Consider the following 24,833-nt stretch of genomic DNA (forward strand, 5'->3'; position numbering starts at 1 on the left):
TCACATCATTCAAATTGTACAAAAGGTGGGCACGGGTTAGGTCTCTGGTGGGAACTATCAAAGAATTAAGTCCCCCAAAAATTGGATGCTCTCTCGCGTAAGCGAAACACGGTTGCACATTTACTGTCTCCCTGTTGCATCACACCTGATTCAAAAGATCAGGACTGTTAGCCAGCTTCTGTAGACCTTGCTACAATTTGAAACGGGAGTTTTGCAAATCAGCGAGACATAAAAAAATATGCAGGACCGGAGTTGCCTAACCATGCATGTTGCAAATTGGGGATGCTGCGCTCAAATTTGACGGGTCTAACGAAAAACCAGGAGTGCAAGCGATGCGTTTAATAAGACAAACGGGTGATGTAATGTCATATTTAAGTACTCCACACTTAGTAACACTGAATGTGGGTGCCCCAAAACAAAATGATATCTCACTTTGGTCTGTGCTCCTTTCTCAATCCACATGCTGTTAGAACATGTTGATTTTAGACAGCAAAACCATTTTCAATTCTGGTGCAGCGGTACCAGTCTGTTCATGTCTGTTCTTTCATTATTTCAGAAGGAGGGGGAAAAAAAATATTCTCATGCATGACCGTACAGCATCTAAGAAGAACATAATTGATGCAGAAACCTGTTTTTCTTAGTTCCATCTTTATTAGTCACATAGTGAAAACAAGAACACAGCGTACCACTACACATTTATTTCATACACAGTGGATTCAAACTGTGTTACAGAGGTCACATGCATGCACTATACATACGGATGTTAATATCCTACTACCCAGAAATAGACACTCACAAACCACTTGACAAGGTACACCCATGCAGTATAATACAATGCCCCATAATTAATATTTCTTGAAGAGTATGTTTGTTCATCTTACAGCGACTCAGGCCAAGTTACTAAAAGTAAACATTTAAAAAGCTTGAGAGGGGGCTCTTGTATTTTACTGCATTACTCATTTGAAAACAGAAAGGAGAAAGATGACAAAATGTGCCATTATAATCCAGCTAAGTGGAAAATATTGTGATATCACATGTTGTAAACTTGAAGGTTTCTACCACATTGCATCATGCCACTTTTTGGGTTTTTTTCGGTTCACTTCCTCCATCAAGGAATGTTCTCATTTTTTTGGATGACTGGTTTTCCTCACTTGTTATTTACTCTTCAGCTCTTTCTCTTTGCCTCCGTTTTCTCACCTTCTCTCCCTCGAGAGACCGACAAAAAGCAGTTTTTTTGTTCAAACCCTTGCGCATACTGGAAAAAACCCAAGATTGAGATCTCAAGGCTTTCTAGAATTACAGTAGACATAAAAAGACTCCACATTGCTGTTGAAATGCCAAATTGTGATTAAAGAAAAAAAAAAGTTCTCAAAAATAAAAGAAAAAAAATAAAATGGAGTTATACCAGTTAGTGGTCACATTAATAATAGAAATGATTCTGAAATCAAATATCACAAAAACCCGACATTGGAACAGGGGTGTGTAGACTTTTTATATCCAGTGTAGTGGAAGTCTCAAGGGCAGTCTTATGAGCTATGGGATTTGATTTGATTTTTTCATCTAAACTGGGACAAAACCTGTGAAAAGCTTTGACACTTGTGTTTACAGGTGCGTATCACTGTTAGAAGCTTTCTGACACCATCAGTGAAAACTGAAGGAAACTAGAGGGAGGAACCAAGGAATGTCGGGAGAGTGGAAGGGTAAATAGAATAAGAAATAATTTCAAAAACTAAATTTGCACTACCAAAATGGGATTAAAACCTTTTCATAATCTATGGATATTTTTATTTGTGCATAAATGTCTGCATGAAATAAAATAAGAAAACAAATTGTGCCCAGGGGAAATTGTAGCCAGAAACAGCAGTGATGTCATTTGCACACGACACATACTGTAATTGTCATAGAATTATGTAAATAATTCTAATTATTAATTATGTTATGATCTTTTTTTTTTCTTTTATCTGCTTTCCTCACAACAGATGAGATGGGAATGTTGCACAATATTAGGAGAACAATACTTTAAATCTGAATTACTTCTCCCCGATGCGCATATTGTATTATAGTATTATAATAGGTGTTTATAAAATGTTCATGTATCATGAAGCAAGTACGCAAACCTACATTGGTAACGGACAAAGAAATTATGAGATGATCTTTGAATTGTTATGATGCACTGTAGTCAAATGAGTACATTTGTTTGCTTTAGCGTAGATAACAAGAAGAAATCATTGCCATGCAGGCAGTCAAACACACCACAAAGAAGAAATTGTGCAAGACTAATACTAGACTACATCACATGGAAGCTCTGATATTAATACTGTACACGTGGGGATTTCTAGGAAAATGAAGAAATGTTGGGAATAAGTATGTTATCAACATGATAAAACACCATCTCTTGTTTTCCTTGAAATGTATGAACACCCAGGACTATTTTGGACAGGGAAGAAAGGTCATCTGACAGCTGTTGAATTTATTCGAGGTTTAGCAGTGGAAAGAGAACTAAAATTTAAATGTGGGCCATGTTTTTAAAAGGGACTGACATATCAAAGTCTTGAACCACAAAGATTACAACAGGATACTTTTAATTCATGTTTTCATTGCATGCAATGAATTGCCAATTAATGGAAACAATAATAAATATTTCCTCATTTACACAATGGCGACTCTGGATGCCGCCCAAGGAGGAAAAGCAAACTAATTTTCAATCGGGGTGACCTTTAAGGTTAATTTCAGAGATGACCACTATTGTTGACCCATTCTGCTCCATAGACGACTGCACAATGACTGCCAAAGCAACGCATGATGCAGAATCAAACCACAGGTCATATTTTAATAGCGCCAACTCATAAATCTGCTCAGGGATGTCGAGTGAAATGATTGATCGGTAATAAAATTAAATCATCTCCTACAAAAAAAAATAAAAAATCAACACAATGAACACCACCCAATTTACTGGCATGATAGGGGCCAACATTAAATAAATAGAAATGAATGCGTGGACCGCTAATGGCTCCAATTGTGACTAAGGAAGAAAACGAACAAATAATTAGGAATGACTAGAGTTATAAATTACTAAAATATAACACAAATGGCCTTATATTTCAGCCAACTAATATATTATCAAGTGAATTCCTTCATGACCCTGAACGTAGGAGATAAAACAAAACTATATACACAAATAGAGCTAAATTTAGATTGGGTTCTCATAAAAAAAAAAAAAAAATCCAATCATTTCTAATTCAAATGGTTTAATCCCTTTTAAGCCTTCAATTTCAGTCTACTTGAAAATAAAACTTCAGTGCCCAGTCTACTATCTTTATCACAGCGACTTCACAAAAACCAAGAAGTTGGACGCCGATGAGCTCTATACATGAACTGCAGCTTAATTTCATAGTATTGATCTCATTTAAACCATGAAGCGGTGCTCTTTGCCGTCATGTGCCATGAGGATGACGTTTCGGTTGGAGGTCCAGATAAGGCGAGCGAGCTTCAAGTGGTTCTGGGAGCCAGGAGATGCCGGCTGGACCGGAGGAACCTGGTAGGTCTTAATGCAGCGAAGCTGAGGGGCTGAGTTCAACATCCCGATGCTGCCCAGCAGACTGGTATTCATCTGAGTTGGCCATTTTAAAAATATATTCCTCTTTATTAATTGGCAATATTTAGGAAAAGGTTTTTAGCTTTTCCAGTCAGACACACACGCAAATAAAGTCACATTCATAGAGATAATGTATGTCAACTACCAGCTGGTCAGGACAGTAGGACCAACCTCAACACATAAAGTGAGGCTTGATAGTAAATGAATTAACCATAATAAACATGATAAAAACATATTATATAACGATGGCTGAAACACAAAACCATGTATTTGAAATCAGCGCTGATGCAGGCTGCAAGTTTTGCATGTCTACCGGTAAAATGGACCAACATTCAGGTGGAATTACCTTGCAAACAGAATGACTATGAAAATCATTCACGGTTTGGCGAGCGATATCATCATTTGTAATTCTTTGACAAATTGATTTAAATATATATAGCTGAATGCAATTTTTGGGTGGCAGGCATGTAAAACAGTTTCAAAATGTGTGGAAAATATGTTATTTACCTGCCAGAAGGAGATGTGACTGTCAGCATTGGAGTAGGTTGCCAGGTAACGGCCATCAGGGGCAAATGACACCGCTGTGATTGGGCCCTTATGGCCGTGGATATTCTAAATAGAGAGGAAGTCACAGTTAGCAATGGAAGATATGTTATAAAATAAAATAATTCAACAAGGATTTTTAATAACATTTAAGGACTCATGTATTACAGAAAGATGATTTGGTTCACCCCAATTGTGAATAAAAACAAACATTATATACGAAAGAGGCCCATTTGAGGAAAGGACATTGTCGTCTTAGTGTTACATTGCAATATTTGTCTCACTCACTGACCTCTAACAGTTTGTAAATAATTTCTCTGGGTATTGGATGCTATCACATCATGTTAACATCATACTTCAATAAATTTGATTTTGTGATAATAACGATATGACGAAGAACTAATGTTGATCTTTGCTGAAATTTTATTGAGACAAAGCAGAAAAATCTCAGGATTTTTCTTGAGAGTAAGTGTTTGGTTTGACCAAAATAATTCTATCAGGTGAGGTGCAGCTTGGGCTCAAACAGATGCTGCCATTCGCCGCCAGAACTCGCGAGACGGAATAATGGAACGCTGCACTGTGTGTAACCAAATAAAGTGTCCCAACAGATGAAAGGTGTGTAACACAATAAAGAAATCTCCATTCCGACCCTGCCTGCGACTGGGATTAGAAACGCTCACCACTAGATGAGATTAAGTCAGGCATGTCGCCTTGGGCGCCCAAGACCCTGAAATTATAGCCCATCTGTGGTTATAGAGAAGAAAAATATAATACCACAATGAAATGAAAATCTTATATTTTTACCTGGTTCTCTGCTTGATATTAGATCCCAGTTGTGTTGTCTGAATTATTTGTTTTTTTTTTCCCCCCCTCAGTCTTCCAGGCCAATCTCAGTCTTTTCAAAGCTTCTTAATCACCCCCCCCACACACACACACACACAATTAGAGTGAATGAATAGAATATGGATAAAAACTAAAAGACCCAAACCAAAATCCAATAAGGAATTGATGAAGAAGTGGCATCTTATTGAGTCTTTATTTTTGTGGTCTTCAATAATAGTTTGTTAAACAAGTCTCTTTTAACGTACTTGGCATTTCCCAGTGCGAACATCATAGAGGGCCACCGAACCTTGACGAGCTCCGACGGCGATGCGGTGACTCCGGTCGCAGTAACCCACCATGTAGAACCTGAAGAAATATCCCAAAAATCAAACCTTGTGACACTGAAACAAATGCATTTACATTTCGTCCCACATCAACTTACTTGCAAATAGCAGGAAAACACTCTTGCAGGCCTTTCTTCTTGACCAGAGACCCTTCAATACAGTACAAGATGATATCCATCACCTGAGGATGAGAAGATAATGCAAGATGGTGAGGAGGTGCTCATCTATAATATCGGTGATCGTCACAGCAAGCTAGAAAATTACAATCTAGTCATTTTGTGCCTATTATTATTATTGTTTAAAATTCAAAAACTCCTGAACATGATTACCTCGACGAGCAAGTCTACAACATCCCCAGGCATCTTCTCTATTAGGATGTCAATCACTCTCAAGATTTCAGTCTTGGCTCGGGCCAGAGTGGTGGTGTGAACGTTCTGCTGCGACTGAGAGTTAGCCTGGGCTGCATTGTATCGATGGACCTGCAAAAAATAATAAATGATAGTATTTGTTTAACGGAGAAGGTGGTTCTATTTCAACAGTTAGTATTTGCTAAGATTAATACATGTGTCTTGATACTGTAAATATATTTGAACACATTTGAGCTCACCTCTCTTGCAATGGTGGTGATAAAAGCTGGAGGACGGGCGGTGGCAATAAGAGAGAGGGCGTGTCGAGCCGAGCGAGCCGAATCGGCTGGTGGGTTGAGAGGCAACCCCATGGTAATACTGTAGGTGAAGAAAGAGGAAAGGGAGATTTGCGTGAGATGGTAAAACTGGGACGAGTTGTTTTTCCAACTCCCTTCAGACGGTAAAGATGGATTGAAACAAAAAGCTGATCTCTTGGAAAAATCAACAGGATTTGTGACAAAACAATTGCTGACATGGGAAGATGATATAGATTTTGTAGATTGAGTGATAACTGCGAACTGTTTCTAAGACGTGGTTCATTTTATATTGGCTACTTTGGTACGGAAAGATTGGATGATGTGAGTGGAATGGAGTCCAAAAGTAAGAAGAAGAGAAAGTAAGAGAGAAGACGTAAGGAAGGAAGGAAGGACGGAGAGAGACAGAGAGAGACAGAGAGAGAGAGAGAGAGAGAGAGAGAGAGAGAGAGAGAGAGAGAGAGAGAGAGAGAGAGAGAGAGAGAGAGAGAGAGAGACAGAGACAGAGACAGAGAGAGAGAGAGACTTACAAATATATGAAGTGAAGAGATTAGCGGGCAGCTTATAATGTCAAGGCTGAGTCAATGGCAGCCATTCACCAGACAACGGCATAATGGACTCCCACAATGCAACAGGAATTAGACGCACACGACACATGCACACACCCTAACAGCTGGCCCCTCACTTCGCCGAGTGGAGACGTGTGACATGGGTGGCGGGGTGCGGGGCAAGGGAGAGCGAGCAAAGCCGTGTTAACAAATGAGTGGGTCAGGGAGGAGAGAAAGAGAGGAAGAGGGGGGGGGGGGGGGATGATTTGCACGATTCATCTCCCCTGATTACAGATCACAACCACAGATAATATATTAGCAATAAATCAGCAATGCTGAAATGTTTAATTTCATTTATAGTGTTGGCTGTAATTGGAAACAGTCACGATGTTGATAGAAGGCAAGAGTGCGAGGAGCTAATTGGAATGAAAACCAATGAAGTTAATGACCAACATTGAATCCATGTAATTAAATAATCTGAATTATCATTATCACTGGGAATCACACACACACACGCACGCACGCACGCACGCACGCACGCACACAATTGTCAACAATTATTCTTAGACATTCAGACGCACTTTGTATATTTATTGGACACTGAACTAATACCTCTGAACAAAAAATAATGGAAATCAACTCTGACAATGGAAAGAGTAAAATAGAAAAACCCATGTACAGTACATCCAAGTACAGATATTGGGAGTATATTAAATTACCATTTTACTCGAGTTCAACGTAAGAGCCAGCTTGCTTTGTGCTTTGATAGCCAATACAAGGTTGAGATTATCCACTCAATAATGGGTCGCCCAATACACATGCACGCACACAGTGATAAAAGGGGGATATTGATTGTTTTGTGTGAGGAAGGAGCTAATAACATCAGTCACATTGTGTGAGTCACTGGAACCAGAAATCAACACCACAACTGATTTGACAGGTTAAACGCTTGACTTTCTGAGTAAATTACGGATTGGTTGGGTTTATGGTGGACTAAAATTATTGGGGCTCGCTTTTTAGTGTATTCAACAAAGTAGACAAATGAAAAAAAAATAATAATCACACAATCAACCTAATGTAATGACTGACATCCAAACCTTTGGAATTTGGAGATGGTTTGGTAATAAATTAATACAAGTAGATTAACACAGACAAGTGAAATAACGCTAAAACATGAGATTTGAAGGTGTCATTTACCAAATATTTTTGTAACAAAAAATTTATAAACCTAACAATGTGTGCTGTTCATTTGAACCTCCAGGGTCTATAAAGCTGCAAAGTCGACAATTGCTTTGTTTCACATGAATGTAAAAGCATGGATGGAATTTGATTTTTATATCATTTGTCATAAAACTACTAATTCAATTTCAAATGTACTTTGATGTTTTTTTTTTTTTTTTTTTTTACATTTTTTACAACTACAGATTTATTTTCAAATGTGAGCGAACCTTTGTGCTGAGGTGAGAGGCTTTCATTTCTAAATTGATGTGCCTCCGATTGTTTCAGAAATTGCATAGTCTTTCTCTAAACCATCGTATTTATTTATTTATTTATTTATTTATTTATTTTTTTATTAAAAAAAAAAAGGTGAATGCAGTAGGTAAAACAGTGGTCTGAAGGACTAGTGGCCTGACATTGAAAATGTATAAACCGTGTGCAAGTTTTCCACAACAGAGGCTTTTCCCATTCTGTACGAATTGAATAAAGGATTATCACTTCCACTCGCACACTCACACAAGGCGCTCTGCTTTGCTCTGCTCTGTAAGGAGCTGTATTGATGACCAGTAGTGTGCAACAGGGACAAAGAGCCTCACTGCGATTCAGCTGCATGGAAATACAAGCTTCTGTGTGCACATGCACTTCCTTTCATTCATGCCTTCCCCTTTTAAACACCGGCGTGAGTAATTAAAGCACCTTAAGAACGGTTCGCAAATGGCCACAGTATCAGCCCAAAAATCTGTATCTTTTTCTTCCAATGAAACCATATATAACCCAGCTTTGGAAAAAAATAACATTGCTTATTTTGAAGCTGTCTTCACTTTGCAAAGAAATTGACACGCTGAAATGTGTTTATAGCTTCTCAGCACACACACAAATACACGCTCACGCCCAATAGACAGACAGCAGACATATCCATACTCATTAAACCAGACTTGCACATCTCGGGTTTCAGATTTAACAAAATCACTTCATGGAGGCTATAGCGATTTCTGACACACTCACTTATCTCATGTATGATGCATCACACACAAAATGAAGCTCTGTGAAATGCAGTCTCTTTTCTACTAAAAGTTTCATTTAATCATTCATTTCTCACTGCTTACCCTGCTTATGATTTTTGGCAAGAGGCTGGACATATCTGCGACTGGTTGTCAATTGTACGGCACAAATTGGAAATAACCATTCATACTCCCAATTACACTTAAGGACAATTTGGAGTCTTCAATTAACCTTACAGGCATTTTGCAGAACATTGGGGGAAGCTAGAGTATCTGAAGGAAACCTGCAAGGTTTATTTATAAATAAATACATTGATTCCGAGTATGATTAATATCCTGGCTAAAATCCTGAATCATACTTCCCAGACTCTGACAAGAATTGTGTTGACAGGGTTTGTACAACTGTGAGCGATGAATGCCAGCTTTAGATAAGGTTTCCTTCAACATAAGAGCATGTGCATCATTTTAGGAAGTGGTCATTTAACTTAAATAGATGAACACAGAAAGCGGTTGTCATGTCAGTGCAATGCAGACGATGCAGCATCATGGTAATGGGCTTGCAATCAGATTAAAGTCTAGATCCCGTGTTTTTGTGTCAGCTCTATGTTACTTAAATGCTGTGTTGCGTTTGAGTGCAGCATTTTACTATCAGTACAATAGCATACCACATCTCTTCTGTATTTATTTATTTATTTATTTATTTATTTTCAAACATCATTTACTTTCATATTAAGAAGGTCTCAAATCAATCAGAATTGAATTTGGAGCAGTTTTAGCTAATGTTTTAAAAAGAGTTTGTTGGGGCGAGTCAAAACCTTGTTAAAATAAGTTTTGAGAAATACAAAATCAAAACTATAAGTCAGGGTAAATAAGTTAAACTAACAAATTGCCCTATTGATATTGATCAATGCATACAAAATAATGTGAATTTCAACAAATTGTGCAACACATTTAAACCCTTAAAAAAAAACAAAGCAGAAAATTTGCAAAACTGAATGGATGTAAAAAAAAGTGTTGTTGTTTTTTTTTCTCTAAATGTATAAGGACTCACTTGGCCAGTTGCTTCTCAGCATCAGCGCAGAGCTCCAGCAGTCCCATGAGCACCGCAGACACGTCCATGTACGGCTCCCACACGGTGAAGCCTCGTCCGATCAGATCGATGGCGGTGCGACGGATAGTGCTGTGTGGTGGCAGTTTTGGGCTGGGGGGCTGCAGTAGCAGGAAGGTCAGCGCCTTACCTGAAATAGTCAATCACTGAATATTAATATGTTAGCAGTGAGTAAAATTGACTGAGATTTCATAGGACTTAGATTACTAGTATAAACAAGGATGTTCAAACTATTAAACCATAAACGTTTGCAACAGCAATTATGATGAATGCAACATTCACTTGGGATTAACATTTGCATTGTCTCACAATTTTCCATTAGAGGTCACAGAGAAGACACACTCAAGATTTGCATGTTGGATGTCCTTGATGACACAACCCTTCCATTAGTCAAGGCATCGGAGACATGATGTTATATCATAAAGGGCAAAAATATGTACATTACAACTACATTTTATAATTGAAAAAATGGCAAATTCCTTAAGATTAAATTGAACTCCGAGTGGAACTACAACATGCCCGCACAGAAAGAACCAAGTGAGTGAGATGGAGGTCATTTCATAGCTGACCTGACATTTGAGCCAGTCTCTTTAGGGACCCACTGACCATTAAGGTTCCAAAAACCACCCCCCAACCCTCAATAACGTCCACCTCCCCCAAACACACATAATCCTCCCCCCTTGGCTATCTCCCAGGTGACTGACTGCCTGTAGATCACACACAGAGGAAACCTCGAGCCTCAGCGGTGATATAGAGGGAAGTGGTCAAAACAAGGCAGCTCAAACACCAGAACAGGATTTTAAACTGTTGGTAAATGTTAACAGAACACAAGAAGTATATTAAACCGATTAAAAAACAAAACAAATAACTGTCCAATTAGAGATGCCAAAATATTCCAACTACAGCCACTGTAGTAATCATCTTCGAGAGATTTTATGATGTTCACTATACATATATCATTACAAATATGGTATGCATATTTTTGTTGACAACGGAACGTAAACTCCAAAATATCAAGGGATGCAACAATAATAAATCAATGAATGCAAAAACAAATCTGCACTTCATACAACAAGCGATTTTGTTGAATGCCGTTGTAGTCTGGGTGTAAAATATGCAAACATTCATTTGCTAACTTAATTGTTCTCCTGCTTCGGACAGTAAATCAATGTGAGCTCCAGAGAGCGATTAGTTTCACATAAACTGATAACCAGTATATAAACTGGATGTGTGGCTATGTGAGAGAGCTTAGGGGAGGGGCGTGATGCTGAGGTCACAGAGCAAAAGATCACTGGTCCAAGTCAAACCCCTGTGAATTTTGCATGCGGATGCTCTGCTCATAGTGAAACAGACAACCCCACAAACATGGAATTCTTGTCATGATGATGAGGTCATGATTTTGCAGACATGTTTTAGTTTAAAGACAAGTAAAGAAGACTGGAGACTCAATTGGAGCTCTTTTAAAATTGGTGAAGAAAAAGTCTCCACTGAGGTCTATTTCTCTTGGTGGACATCTTTATTTAAAGGAAGGCTCTAGATTCAAATGACTCAATATCTATTGACAAAGCATCAGTCGGCCATAATGGGCTGTTCGTTAGAGGAGTAAACATGTCACATTAACACCAAGAGGGTAATTAGAGGAGGAGTTTGGTAGGAGGAAAGACAAATGAAGGAAGGAAGAAGTGGGGAAAAAAAAAAGACTGAAATAGCAATAGACTGGTACATTTTAATTTACAGGGCCAACTGCACAAGAGGGGTTTTAGTTTCTTTGCTACACCTGTCAACCTCTCTTTGTTTGTTTTAGTTGAGTGAAGGAAAATCAATGTTAAGGACTTGGTGGATAAAGTCTCGATCCAACTACAAAGAGTAAATGTCTTGACTTATAATTCATGGATAAAGCCCGGCATTTTTTTTTTTTTGCATTGTCTTTGAAAGCATCTTTTAAGCATGTGCTCCAAATTATAAGAAGTGGACGAGGTGAGTTGAAATTGAATTTTAGTTACGTGCAACAATATGACTTAGTATATGAAATTGAAATGATTCAAATGTATTTTTGTAAAATCATTCTTGTGTTTTTGTGCTCAGTGCTGTTGACAAAAAACAACAACAACAAAAACCCTCAATTTCCAATCAGCTCTCATGAATGTTTCAAAATGCCATCATTCATGATGAATGGACCCCTGCAGGGACTGGCAGTATTTTGACATTTACGGGAGAGATAATTGTCCAGAGAAAGACCGCGATGGACGTTTTGTCTCGTAACCCGTCCGACCATTCCTTTGTCATCATCTGTCTGTCTTACCTTCCATCCTAGGCTCAATTTCCCCCTCTATCCTCCACATTTCTTCTCTCACCATATGAAAACATAAATCCATACCCTGCCGCATAGACTACTGTACCTGGCTTCTCTCTGGGTAGACAGCTCTCATTTATCACACACACACACAGATGCCAACAACACCAATCCATCTTTCAATTTCATGACAGAGACAGGTGAAGTACAGGATGGGGTAGACGGAGAGAGAAAAACAATAGACTGAATGAGAAGGGGCTGAAGGACAGACTGATTGAATGAGGCTAAAATTCCTGAGGAGACCTGAATGAAAATATGGAAACAACAACCGTCTACGTCGTTTTGGCCGATGTTTAGGCCAAACATGACTTGAATAAGATAATAATCATTATATCTTGTGATGCTGTTGGATACTTCAGAGTGAGCAACTATGAGCAGCTTTGGTAACTTAGGTAGAGGGAGTGGAGGGCGGAACAAAAAAAGCCAGGCTCAAATGGAATTCGAACAATCAAAGTGGAAGGAGAGCCAGAAAAAAAAAGAAATAAAAATCCCATCATGCTGTGGTGGGCCCAGCACGAGAACACATTCTTCTGGATGGAATCTTGTGCTCTAATGTGTATGTTTTACGTGTATGAAAAATCCATTGTTTGTGAAAACATGGTGTATGATCGCAAAACATTTTTTTTTAATTGGAGCACTGTACTGAAAGAAAACATCAGTCTTCATTGGCGAGTCGTCGACTTGAATTTTATCATGCCAATTAGTGATGGGCGAGTACCAACACCAGGTTACGGTACAAATACCAGTTTTATTTCAAGGCATTGCGACTTATGACGGCCATTTTATGATCCGGAACGAGACATTTTATTTATATGAAAATTAGAAAAGTTGCTATATTGGGATGTATTGGTTTTTAAAATGATCGGTCACTGTTTTATTCTGGGAAATTTCTTGTATCAAAAGTACTAGTTGTACTGGCATCAGAGACTATTCCAGGTACTTGTACCAGTATTGTTCTGGGGGGGAAACTAAACTATGAGATTTGTAGAGAGTTCATGTCAATGTTAAATCCATTCAGGTGAGTTAATCACTGTGCCCAGACCTAACTTAGAATAACCATGGATCACAAGCCTATCAGTGAACAGACAGGCTCCGTGTCTGGTTGGATGCCCCCCAGAGACAACCAATCAGAGCTCAGGAGAAGCAGGACGGAAGAGCAGCTCTGCTTAGTGCAGGTTTGATGCCCGCTGCGGCTAAAGTGTGGGAGGCTCAGCGTGGCACAGGCTGGGATCAATCAGTGTGTGTATGTGTGTGTGTTCAGTGAGTTCTTTAAAGAGTCAAGATTGACAGATTAAAATCAATCTCCACTTCACTTATAATCCATCTGTGATTTTTTTTTTTTTTAGTTTAACATTTGAAACGTGACAGTGACTGTATTGTATAAAAGTAGATATTCAAAGTTCGACCTGCATCGGCATAGATTGTGGTTGAATTTTGAGTTTTTTATCAATAACAACCAACTTAATTCTGGGAAAAGCAGTGTCATGTTTTAGTTTGGTTTAGAATTGTGCTCGTTTTGCAAAATGTGAGCAGAAATTGGTATCAACAGTTTGTAAGCTTTAACTGCTGCCTAACTGAATTTTTTTTCTCAAATTATCACAGAAACAAGGTTCATCTTAGGTCAAGTTGTGTTTTAAGACAAGGCAAGAGTTTATACCCACACTAATAATGTTTGTGGTCCCAGTTACTTACATGTGTGTCTTGCCAGGGAATAATTAGAAGAACCGCCACTTGTTGGTCCAAAGCCTTCGGGGACCTGCCCGGCCCGAGTACGTGCTGCGCCTTTTGGAGGTTCAATCTCGGCCCCAAACTCTGCCCCGATGACACCCAGCAACACGATGGCGGTGGCCTGTTTCCGGCGCTCCTCGTATGAGTTGGAGATCTTCTTGGCATTTGGTGGAAGGTTTGAGAGGCACCCTTGTGCACAGAGACAAAAAGAAGCGTTTCAAGGAAAAGAAAGCCTATGAAATTTAGCAGCTCTCATACAAGCTGTTCGATGCTTATACTTCTATTGATAAACTTATTCTAGTGATGTAACTAAATGAAGAACCCATAGCAAAATTAGCATAAAATATTTTGCAAGTGCCAACAATTTATTTTTTTCGAGGTAAAAGCTGACCTACATGGGCAGAAAATACTTTTAGAACATCAAATGTATTAATACTAATTGTTGTTTGTTACTATATATATATATATATATATATATATATATATATATATATATATATATATATATATATATATATATAAGCATGAAAACAAAAGCATGCATGTCGATCACAATCAAGACACAACTGATTTCGTGTCACGTGGCAAAGACAAACACCGTCATTTCAGAATTTCGATCTCTTTGTGTGTCTTGACGTGTGAAGAAATTGACAATAAAGCAGACTTTGACTTGAACAAATGCTTACAATCCACTTTTCATTTTAAGTTTTGATTAATAAACATTCAAAGAATGAAACCACAAAGCCATAAACAGAAAGCAAAATGGTTCAAACATATTTTATTTGGCCGAATCACACTATTGAGACTAAAGGTACAACTTAAATTTTGTAATTCTTCTCACTCTGAAGTTTGTTAAAAATCATGAATCAACATGAAGCTGATAGCTAAATGGAATGCAATGGTTCTACTGTCAAGGCATTGGACTTACAACCAATCAAATTCAAGCATACACCTATTTGCTCAACTGAAATCATTTTGTCACAGTGCATTGATACACAGCTTTGTCTTCTTTTTTACACATGCGATATGACACACTTTTGCCACTTCTATCTATTGAGTATTTGTGCGTGTTCTTACTGATTTGGCAAACACCTACCGAGAATCGTGTGTGTGTCTGTGTGTACTGTACCTAAAAGGACCTGCACAGCGGGGAACAGCAGCAGCAGTAGCAGCAGCCTCATGAAGATTGTGTGTGTGTGGCAAAATCACAGCAGGAGATGAGAGCTCCTCACACACATGGTTAAAAAGCTCACATGGCCAATAAGAGCAACATATAAATTGTGTGTGTGTGTAGGTGTGTAAGCCATGCCATGTGTGGGTGATAGAGAGAGAATCAGATCAAGTGAGAGAGAAAAAGAGTGGATGAAATTGCCGATTACCAACACGTATGATTTTTATTTCTGATTCTCTCCGTCTTTGGGTGAGTGAGCAAATCACTGCAACTAATTTATATCGCAGGGAACAAAGCGCCTGCTAACCACACCCACCCACACGCCACCCTCCCCTTCCACACTAGCAGCAGGAGGTTGTAAAATGAACATACAAAGAGAGAGGTAGTCCCTGTCGTGTGGTCTTGCTGCTGACTTTCAAGATTTGTTAACGTTGCATGATTCTGGCAACTATTTATCATAACGCATAGAACACCATGATATGAATTTTCAAAGGCTGTTGTGACTTCACACAGTGGAGTAGAAAACATGGATTTGGCAAACAGCATTCAGTTGCAAACGAAACAGGACTTGGAACAGGGCCTTGAGAAGAAATTGGTGGCACTGTCATATACCAGATGGAATAAGTTTAGCTATGTCAACAACTTCACACAAAGGTCGGGTCGAGTGACAACTAAGAATGCAAAAGCATGTGAAGTTAAATTATTAAATCAAATATAATTTTCTTTGTGGTTGAATTTCTGATACAGCTCGAGTAATATTTCCGTTGTTTGTTACTCAATTTTTCAGACCCTCCGAATCCCCTTCCCCCATATTTTCATACTATATCCTGGTGGTCTTTATAATGAGATTGCTAAAAGGCCAGCTGTCATTTGGAAGAAGGCCCAGCGGCTGGCTCTGATAAATGGATTACAGATGGCATCCATTCCCTGGGCCAGACTGGGCCAGTTGATAACAGAATTACAGATAGACTTCCAACCACAATCACAAAAAAAAAAGTTGATTTACAGAAAGGAAAAAAGTTATGGCAGAATGTATTAAAGGTTTGATGACAGTATATATTTAAAGGTATTATGTGTAATTTAAGAAAACATGACAGTTGTCAAATTAACGGGCATGCCTTCATTAGACTTAAGGTGAGTGAGTGTAGGTTCACTTAAAAATAGTACTTTTTTTTTTTATTTGCTCAAAATATCCCGCGATACTGTCTGACCGAACAGGTGCAAACTTTATTTGTTAAATTACACAATCAAAATGTACATTGAGACTTTCATTTGTGTACCCTTGTAAAGATTAAAATCTTTGTGACGGTGCTAAACTTTACAGTTGGGTCAGTAGTAGTCATTTTTTTAAAAAAGAAAAACGTTTTTTGATCATGTAAAAGCTTTTTTTTTTTTTTTTTTTTTTCTCCTCAAGAGTGGCAGATGATCTGAATGTCATTTATGAAATGAGATGTCGGCGGACAGTTGTTGGAGGACTTTCATCCTACCTGCGGCCTCTCGACCGGTGTGGATGGAATGACTGATTTTTGAAGGCCATCGATCTCCTTCCTTCACGACTGAAAGATCCATTATAATGACATTGTATCTAAATCTTATTTCTTGGTCAACCTGCTCCCAAACATAACCCAATAAAGTAAAGAGGGGCACGAACAAGCTCTCCTCTCCACTTGCCTACGTTTGGCTAAATCGTCAATGAATTGGAATGACCCAAAAAAAAAAAAAAAAAAACATCTGACTAAATAACATTACCCTTAAGAGAAAGAAAATGATTTAATGCAACAATCTTTTTTTAAGGTCAGACGGACGGAGAATATGAGGGAGGCAAGTTAAGGAATGGCACAATGGATGAATAGAGAAAAATTCAGAAAAGACTGGCACAAGTAATAGAAGTGGCTTATTGGGAAAAATATATATTTTTAACATGACTATAATTTTGGACTACAAGTTACACTTGTTTTTCATAGTTTCGCAGCTCTGGCAACAAAACAAGGGCGGCTGTATATTAAATAAACAAGTTGGGTTAATTCAGTCAAATTGGACGAATGATGAATATTTATCTAATGCTATGTAGACTCTTATACAAAATACCAATTATACATTATTTGTGGACATATGACAATAACAACTAAATAATCTTCCTTTTGGGGGAATCCTGCTAACAAGCTTACTTCAAAAGCGGTAACCCTATCAACCTCCAATCCTACGTCATGGCTCTGCATCCATTGGTAATCAATATGAGGCTGGTAAAAACCTGATCACTCGGGACTCAGGGAAGGGGATCAATATCAGCAGGACACCGATGTGAGAACGAAAGCAGCTAAAAGGAGAAAGCAAACAGTAGAAAGAGTAGTACGTGGAAAATATTCTGGAAAAGAAAGAACAAAATTCCTTTAAACAGAAGCGTACTCCAGTTATGGAATATATTGGTGGTCAAGGATACTCTTCGTCCTTAGAGTGAATGTCAGAGGATAGTAAAGCTCGGGCAATAATTGAAAACACAATTAAGATGATAAAGAAAAGAGGCCCAGAAAAAACAATTGGAAATCCTAAAGTGGTCATTGCCCTTCGAACTTGCCTAAGCCGGTCTAAAGGTTAAATGCATTTCATTGTCTTAGAACTGACAGACAAGAATCTGTGCTCATAAGAAAACCCAAGATTGAAGGGAAGAGGCGGTGTTCGATTATGATGCGGGGGTCATGGGTGACATTGAGATACTCGGAACAACTTCTAGACTTGTAAATAAAGGAAACACTGGTTCTATCACTGATGAGTTTTAAAATGGTAATAATCGAAATCAAAAACAAGTCGACTAGTGACACCGCAAAAATGACAAAACCATGGTCAACATGTTGGGGCAGAATTAATTTAGTAATCCCAGACTTTTCCAATGATGTCTTAATTTTGAGTTAAATAGTAATGATACGCACTCTCCCTTCCACTTGATTTATTATTATCTTGTCATCAGCGACGGACACCAATCTTCTCACCCAGTAAAAATCAGACATTCATTATTTGCCATTCTTTTTTTTCTTCTTCTTCATGTGTTGCCTATTGAATACAAATATGTGTGCACACACACGTCATACGGATGAATGAACATAGTGATAGCGTTCACATAATGGGGGAAGGGCAAATTGAATGTGATTGTGTGCATAAAGCCATGAATGGGTCTGATAAGGAGGCAATGGTCATGTTGTGTTGTATGTGTGTGTGTGTGTGTGTGTGTGTGTGTGTGTGCTGTGTTGTGGAGTACAGAAAGGTATTGTGGGGGATGTGTTAAGTGACTGATGAGCAGCTTACTCATGGGCTTAATCATGAATATAGCAAGTCATGAAACTGGCCAATTGACATGTTAAGTGACTGCAAAGCTCAAATAGCTCACTGGCTATTTAAGACAAATTCCAAACATAGTATGTGAGCCTATGAGAAAAATTAATTACCCCAATTATTATTACGATTGTTATTATTGTCCGCGATTGGCTAGCAACCAGTTCAGGGTGTCCCCCGGCTACTGCCCGATGACGGCTGGGTTAGGCTCCAGCATGCCCGCGACCCCCGTGGGGACAAAGCGGTTCAGAAAATGGATGGATGGATGTTATTATTGTGATTACCCAATGACACTTATTTATGATACCACTATGCTCCGCTAGGGGCAATAATACGTAACTGGAATAGTAACAATGCAACACATTTACAAACTCAACCATAACTTTAGTCTAAAATATGAGCAGTTCCATAGAGCGGCATGTACCTCAAATGTGTAAAAAACATGTCAACCCAATCATCAGAAAAAAATGAAGAGGGTTTCGAGTCAGCACTCAGAACATTCATCTCATCGTAGATTAAATCTGTGCTGAAGAGAAATGTGAGCTGACCCAAACAACCTCCAGGCTCTGATATTAGATTAGCAGGGGAGGCTAGCGTTTCGGCTAACCCAATCACAACTGGGCTAATGACACAGAGGTGAGGGTCAGCCTGACTTTTCACCTTTGACCTCTATCTGTGCTGTTACAAACCCTCTCGGAGGGGTGAAAGGTGGAAACAGGAAAACAAAAAGGATGAGTTGAGAAAAGAAAGGCCAATTTTTTCCTTTTCACTTTGTTTCTTGTTTGGATTGGTGTAGAATTGTTACCTTGTAAACAGAATGCCACCTAAAAACAGTGAATATAATTATGATCTAATAGAAACATTAATAGATTTTCAAGTATTTGTTAATACATTGATGATGTTGTTGGGTGTCAGACATGGGGTGATGAGGTGTTGTGTAAGGAAGACAGACCTTTAACCTCTTTGAGGTAACACCCATCAACATATTCTGGCTGTCTGCTGTATGCACGCTTGCTCCATTTTGCTCCTCTTGTCTATTTATTTATTTATAGTTTTTTTTATTTCGGTTATTTGCTTATTACTTATTCTTCGCTCTTATCGGTTGTTTTGTACTCTTTCTGCTATTTGCTTGTATGTGTTGTGTGATGTGTCTAGTCACCGTGGGATTTTGATCTCTTTGTGCGGCTTGACGTGAAGAAATTGACAATACTGATGTTGTGGTTTCAATCATTTTGTTACATTATGGATTATCGACATGATACATTTAGTCTTGAAATCATTCAAAATACAAATGCAAAACAGAAATCATTTGGTATAATATAAATACAGGAGTGGCTAAATGCAGAACACAGGTTCACACACAATTCAGCCGCTTTTAACCACGTCACTTTGAATGACTCAAAATATGTTTGGGTGTTTGATGCCTTACTTTCCATCAGGATACACAACCATTTAGATCCAATTTCTAATATGCACATACATTTTTAATGTATGGTGATGGTTCCCGTCAGAAAAAAGTTAATACTAATAAAAGGCACTTCCCATGCAGTGCAAAAGCCCGCAGCAACGCCACTGATTCCAATTACATCACTTGCTACTGTTGGGGAACGACGATAGCACAAAGACAAGACAAGTGTGTGTGTGTTTTTCTGGGGGATAGAAGAGTAGACTCAGGTGCCGTGGTAACAGCCCAAAGCCAAGTAATTCTGTCGCTGTCAACACCATTCTTTCCCCGCTTGTCTTCTCATCCTAGTTACCGCATTTGCCGGACTATAAGACGCACCGGACTATAAGATGCACCTTCAATGAATGGCCCATTTTAAAACGTTGTCCTTATATAAGGCGCACCGGACTATAAGGCGCACCATTAATGCATCATGTCAGATTTTTAATCCAAATCAAATCATTCTCCATTTTATCTTTTTTTATTTCAACTTCAGACGCAACGAATTACTTTATAATCACAAAATAATGATCCATAGTCTTTTAGATTCATGATTCATAGTCTTCAGCGGGCCACTTATGATTGATTTGATGACACAATGCTTCGGGACAGTTTAAATTTAGGAATTTGGTCCCCACCGGACTATAAGGCGCACTATCGGCTTTTGAGGAAATTTTAGGTTTTTATGTGCGCCTTATTGTCCGGAAAATACGGTACTTCTTTTTTTTCTAGTTTCTGTTGCGTTCCCTTTCCTTGTCTTTTTAACATGTTTTTCACCTCTAATTTCCTTTTCTACAAGCATCTTGGAGTATATCTGTTGCATGAATGCTTTTCTCTTCTTGCAAGCAGTTCCACACAATGGTGAATTCAGTGTTCTATGAAAACAAATATTACATGTTGGGACAGTATGATTTTTGAAAGACAAGACGGAAGTTTGCAGAGTTTTCCTCAACGGAAGACTTAGCCATGCTTGGTGTTTGAACAATTTTAAAGATTTAATGCTGCACAGAAAATGAAAAATACTGCTGTCAATAGAGAGAAAAAAAATGACCAGTGTGAAATGACAAATTGTTAGCTGCGTATGTAATATTGATTGGTCTGGTAGAAGGATGGGAAGAAAAGTAGAAAGGAAGGAAGCTGGGAGGGTAAAGGTGTCAAACCATTTTTTAAATAAGTTAATAAGGCTGGATGAATGTGGCTATTAGTGTCGTAAGAAAAATCTACACGTTATGGGATAACTTGAATTTGTGTAAAGTGATACATTTAGACGTGTGCATATTTGTAAGTAAATAATGTGCAACTGACTGTCTGGTGGCAGAATGGATGTTCCTGTTTTAAATTTGGGCTTTCGAAAAATTTATTTTTAACCAATAATGTAATGACCACACACATTTTATTTTGTATAACACAAAAAAAGTACAACCCCCTCAAAAAAAAAAAGCTATAATATGACTAGCATTACAGTAAAATGTTTACTGTCAATGTAAGCAGGCTGCTTTAAAATAGTTAGCAGATGAGACAGACAAAAATAAAAACTGTTAAAGAAATGTCAAATGGCCTAAACAATGCGTTAAGTTTTCTAAAGATATGTTAAGATGAAAATATACCGTTTTTTTTAGGTGCTTTTCTAACCAGATTTTTTTTTTATAGGGAATCAAACAAAAGTGTTCCCCAAAAAGGCATTGTGAGGTACAGTACTTTGTGTTAATGTTAAATAAGATTTCGTACCTGCAGTGATGTCATCATCAGTCGTATCCATTTCCTCCTCGGGAGCTTTGACCTCAAGTGGTTGAGCTTCAGGAGGAGGTGGGGCTGGAGTTGAGGGCTCAGCGGATGTGCCGGCTAGAAGATAGAACCACACCTAATTAAAATGCATGGGTCTGAATTTTCACAATTTGCGTGCCCGTTAGTATTCTCATCACAACAGGTTTCACATTGATTCTTATTGTCCTGGTTAAGTAGCTAATAAAGGTTTATTGGACCTTCTCGTTATCAAGAGAATTAATAGAAACACACACCGGTACAAACACACATGCTACACTTAGTGCCTTCATTAAACCCTTATCGCTCCATTGCCAATTAACAGTGCTTTTCATTAGCCAGGCTAATGAATGATTATTCCCTAATGAATGGAGTGACAAAAGGTAATTGAACTGATGCTAGGTTAATCTATGGTTAAATAGATCCATTAATGAAATCCAAACAAGCACTCATGCAAGAAAATAATCATCATTCCTATTTGTTAATTTGAGCAAAACGAGATAAACAGGGCAGCTGTTATAAGTATGAATAGTTAAAAAGAAAATACACCACAAATGCATTATCTCACCCAAAAGAAAGCAGCACAGTCAATTAGAGCTGAAGAGACAATGCCTCGTCATCTCCATGATCACATTAGGTGCATTATTAGGAAAAATTCCACCTTTTTTTTAATTACAGTGATTCATCCAAGTTAACATTCGGCTTCGCGCTCCGATTAACCTGCTGACGCGCACTGTTGGCTAATTTCCATTACCACTTTGCAAAGCTTTGTATCACAAACATGTCTACAAACTGACACGAAGCTGATACACAACCCGTGGTGCATACATTTCAGTGATAAAAATGTAATTGGACTTAATTAAAACGCAATTGTTTCGGTGTGATGGATATGGAGGCAGAGGAATGCTTTTGCATTGACAGAACACTTGCTGAATTCAATTAGATGGACCGGACAGGAAACACATGGTGCATGGCAGGCACACCACAACCCTGAAAAATGCCAGGGAAATCATGTTGCACATTTTAGGAGCACAAATTAAGTCAAAGCTGATCGACTCACCACACATTTTTGGTGTGTTCTAACGAAACTGATAAATCTAGCATGTACAATGTTATTCAATAATCTTGTGCTGGCTGACTTTGCAGCTTTATGTAATGTAAAGTGTTGTTATATTTTACTTTATTTCATTTTATTATCAGGTTTTATTTGATAATTTTTTCACATCTTATGTAATCATAATTTATTGTTTTATGTTGTATACTTTAGTTTATTATAAATCATTTGATTTTTAATTGTATTATTTGATTTTGTTTTTTATTTTATTGGGATTTCATGTGATTAACCAGAGGACAGAGTGAGGCGGGAACAATTGATCTGCTGTGGCGACCCCAAACGAGAGCAGCCGAAAGAAGAACCATCAAAGTGTCACATAATTGTGAAATGGCAAGAGAATGATCCATGGTTTTTAAAATGTGTATCTAAGTCAATCTATAAAATCTTGGCTGTAGTAGATAGTCCTTGGGTAAGCAATGTTGTGCTGAATTTAAAAATGACACTTATTGGAGGTCTAGTAAAATATATTTAGCTAGTTTCTTCAGCAAGAGAATTTAATTCATCTGATATACAGAACCACTTGCCACTGGGACTTCCACACCATTACTTTCACATCGCTACAAAACGCATCCAACCGGGCCTATGATCTATAAGTCAGCTACTGGAGAATGAAAGAGTTGAAACCCGCTGCGGGAGAAAGAAGAAGGGGGTGCTTGGTACAATGGAGGATTGAAGGTGGGAGGGGGTTAGGATGGATGGGAGGGGAGAGGGAGAAGAAGGTATTCTCGCTTGCTCCAAGGTCAAGCTTGTCATGTCAGCCATGACACATAGCTCCCAGCATGCCTTGTTAACCTCCTGGACCTTTTCCTCCTACTCTATTGTGTCTGTTGCTCTCGCTTCCTCTATTCAAAACACACTTCCTTTCTGTAAATTTATAGTTGACCAATTCCACTCTATCATGTAGTATAGCCATTTTATTATCTGGACTCACTGATACTCTATTTTTTTTTTTAGTTTCTAACTCCTAAGACTGCCGAATTTTATATGACCACACAAAAGGAGGACACATGGGCGAACACCAAGAGCAGCAGGTGGAAAAGAAAAAAAAAAACCCGATGTGAAATATTCTAACGGAAAGGGCGTGGTGATTACTATTCAGTGATCAAAGAAACAGCTAGCACACACAATTTTGAGGGCCAAATTGCATGTGTGCATGAGCGTGGAGGTGTGAATAATGCTGATGATTTCACTTAATGAAGTGAGTGGGATTATTGGTGGTTACTTGAGGTTAACTCCTACCCCCTGCTCCACCTCTCCTGGGCTTCCATTCCATATTCTGTCCTTCGCCTGCAGTGCCAGAATCCATAATTAATCTTGTCTTTGCATGCAAATTTATTATATTTCTTTATAGCCAGGGTTGACATTGACCACCACACACCAATCATTGTGTTAAATTAAAACCTTGTTATATTCATGAGGAGCTGAAAAGTGTGTACCTATCTCTATGTTGGTAGCAATGGATGCTGCAGTAGCAGGAAACTGGAAAAACAATCTCATTAACATTTTCTCAATACCAAAAGCTAAGCAGGTGTTTTGCTTCAAACATCAGCCATGCACTGCAAAGATGAAGGAGGCACGGAAAGCTAAGGGTTGAGTGGGGGTCACTGTATGTGGAGGCCTGGAGGCCAACTATAAGAAAGACTTGTGTACTGCAGATTATCAACAATGCCAGAGACCTGCAACTCTACTTATTATTATAGTCATGCTATACAATAACCAGAGTTATCATCCTAAAGAAACTTATTTCGGATGATATTCAACAAAGTCGACTGATATAACATATAACATATATATATGTTAAAATATTAACAATATTTTCTTGTTAATATTGACCAGCAAGTTTCATACAAGGGTCGATCAAGAAGTGTTGTGAAACAAAATATCGGGAGTTTAAATTAACAGCTGCCTGCACTGTAAAATCATGAATTGACTTTCTTGCGTAAACCCAGATTTGCAAGACCAGGAGAACCCACCTTATTTTTTGTCTGTCAGTCTTTTTGTGCTGTGCATAGATCAAATTCAGTGACCCTATAACCTCACTCTATCTTGCTCTCTGTGTTCCCTCCCCCATCTGTCCTCCCTCTTCCCCTGGGGT

General features: G+C 38.4%; 1 protein-coding gene across 2 annotated transcripts in view; it reads right to left on the reverse strand.

Moving 5' to 3' along the window:
• Nucleotides 1-646: 646 nt before the first annotated feature.
• wdr7 (WD repeat domain 7) overlaps nt 647-24,833 on the reverse strand; it is a 41,995-nt gene continuing 17,808 nt past the window's right edge. For both annotated transcript variants that reach the window (XM_085925880.1, XM_085925881.1), the window contains 9 exons: nt 21,592-21,705; nt 13,886-14,110; nt 9,784-9,970; nt 5,912-6,029; nt 5,634-5,783; nt 5,403-5,485; nt 5,227-5,326; nt 4,103-4,207; nt 647-3,610 (listed from right to left, as the gene is read on the reverse strand). In XM_085925880.1, the coding sequence (XP_085782006.1) occupies nt 3,407-3,610; nt 4,103-4,207; nt 5,227-5,326; nt 5,403-5,485; nt 5,634-5,783; nt 5,912-6,029; nt 9,784-9,970; nt 13,886-14,110; nt 21,592-21,705 (1,286 nt within the window). In that variant the 3' untranslated portion in view covers nt 647-3,406. The remainder of the gene's footprint in view (nt 3,611-4,102; nt 4,208-5,226; nt 5,327-5,402; nt 5,486-5,633; nt 5,784-5,911; nt 6,030-9,783; nt 9,971-13,885; nt 14,111-21,591; nt 21,706-24,833) is intronic.

Source organism: Syngnathus leptorhynchus, chromosome 12 (genome assembly GCF_054491065.1).
Source record: "Syngnathus leptorhynchus isolate UIUO chromosome 12, UIUO_Slep, whole genome shotgun sequence".
Taxonomy (NCBI): Eukaryota; Metazoa; Chordata; class Actinopteri; order Syngnathiformes; family Syngnathidae; genus Syngnathus; species Syngnathus leptorhynchus.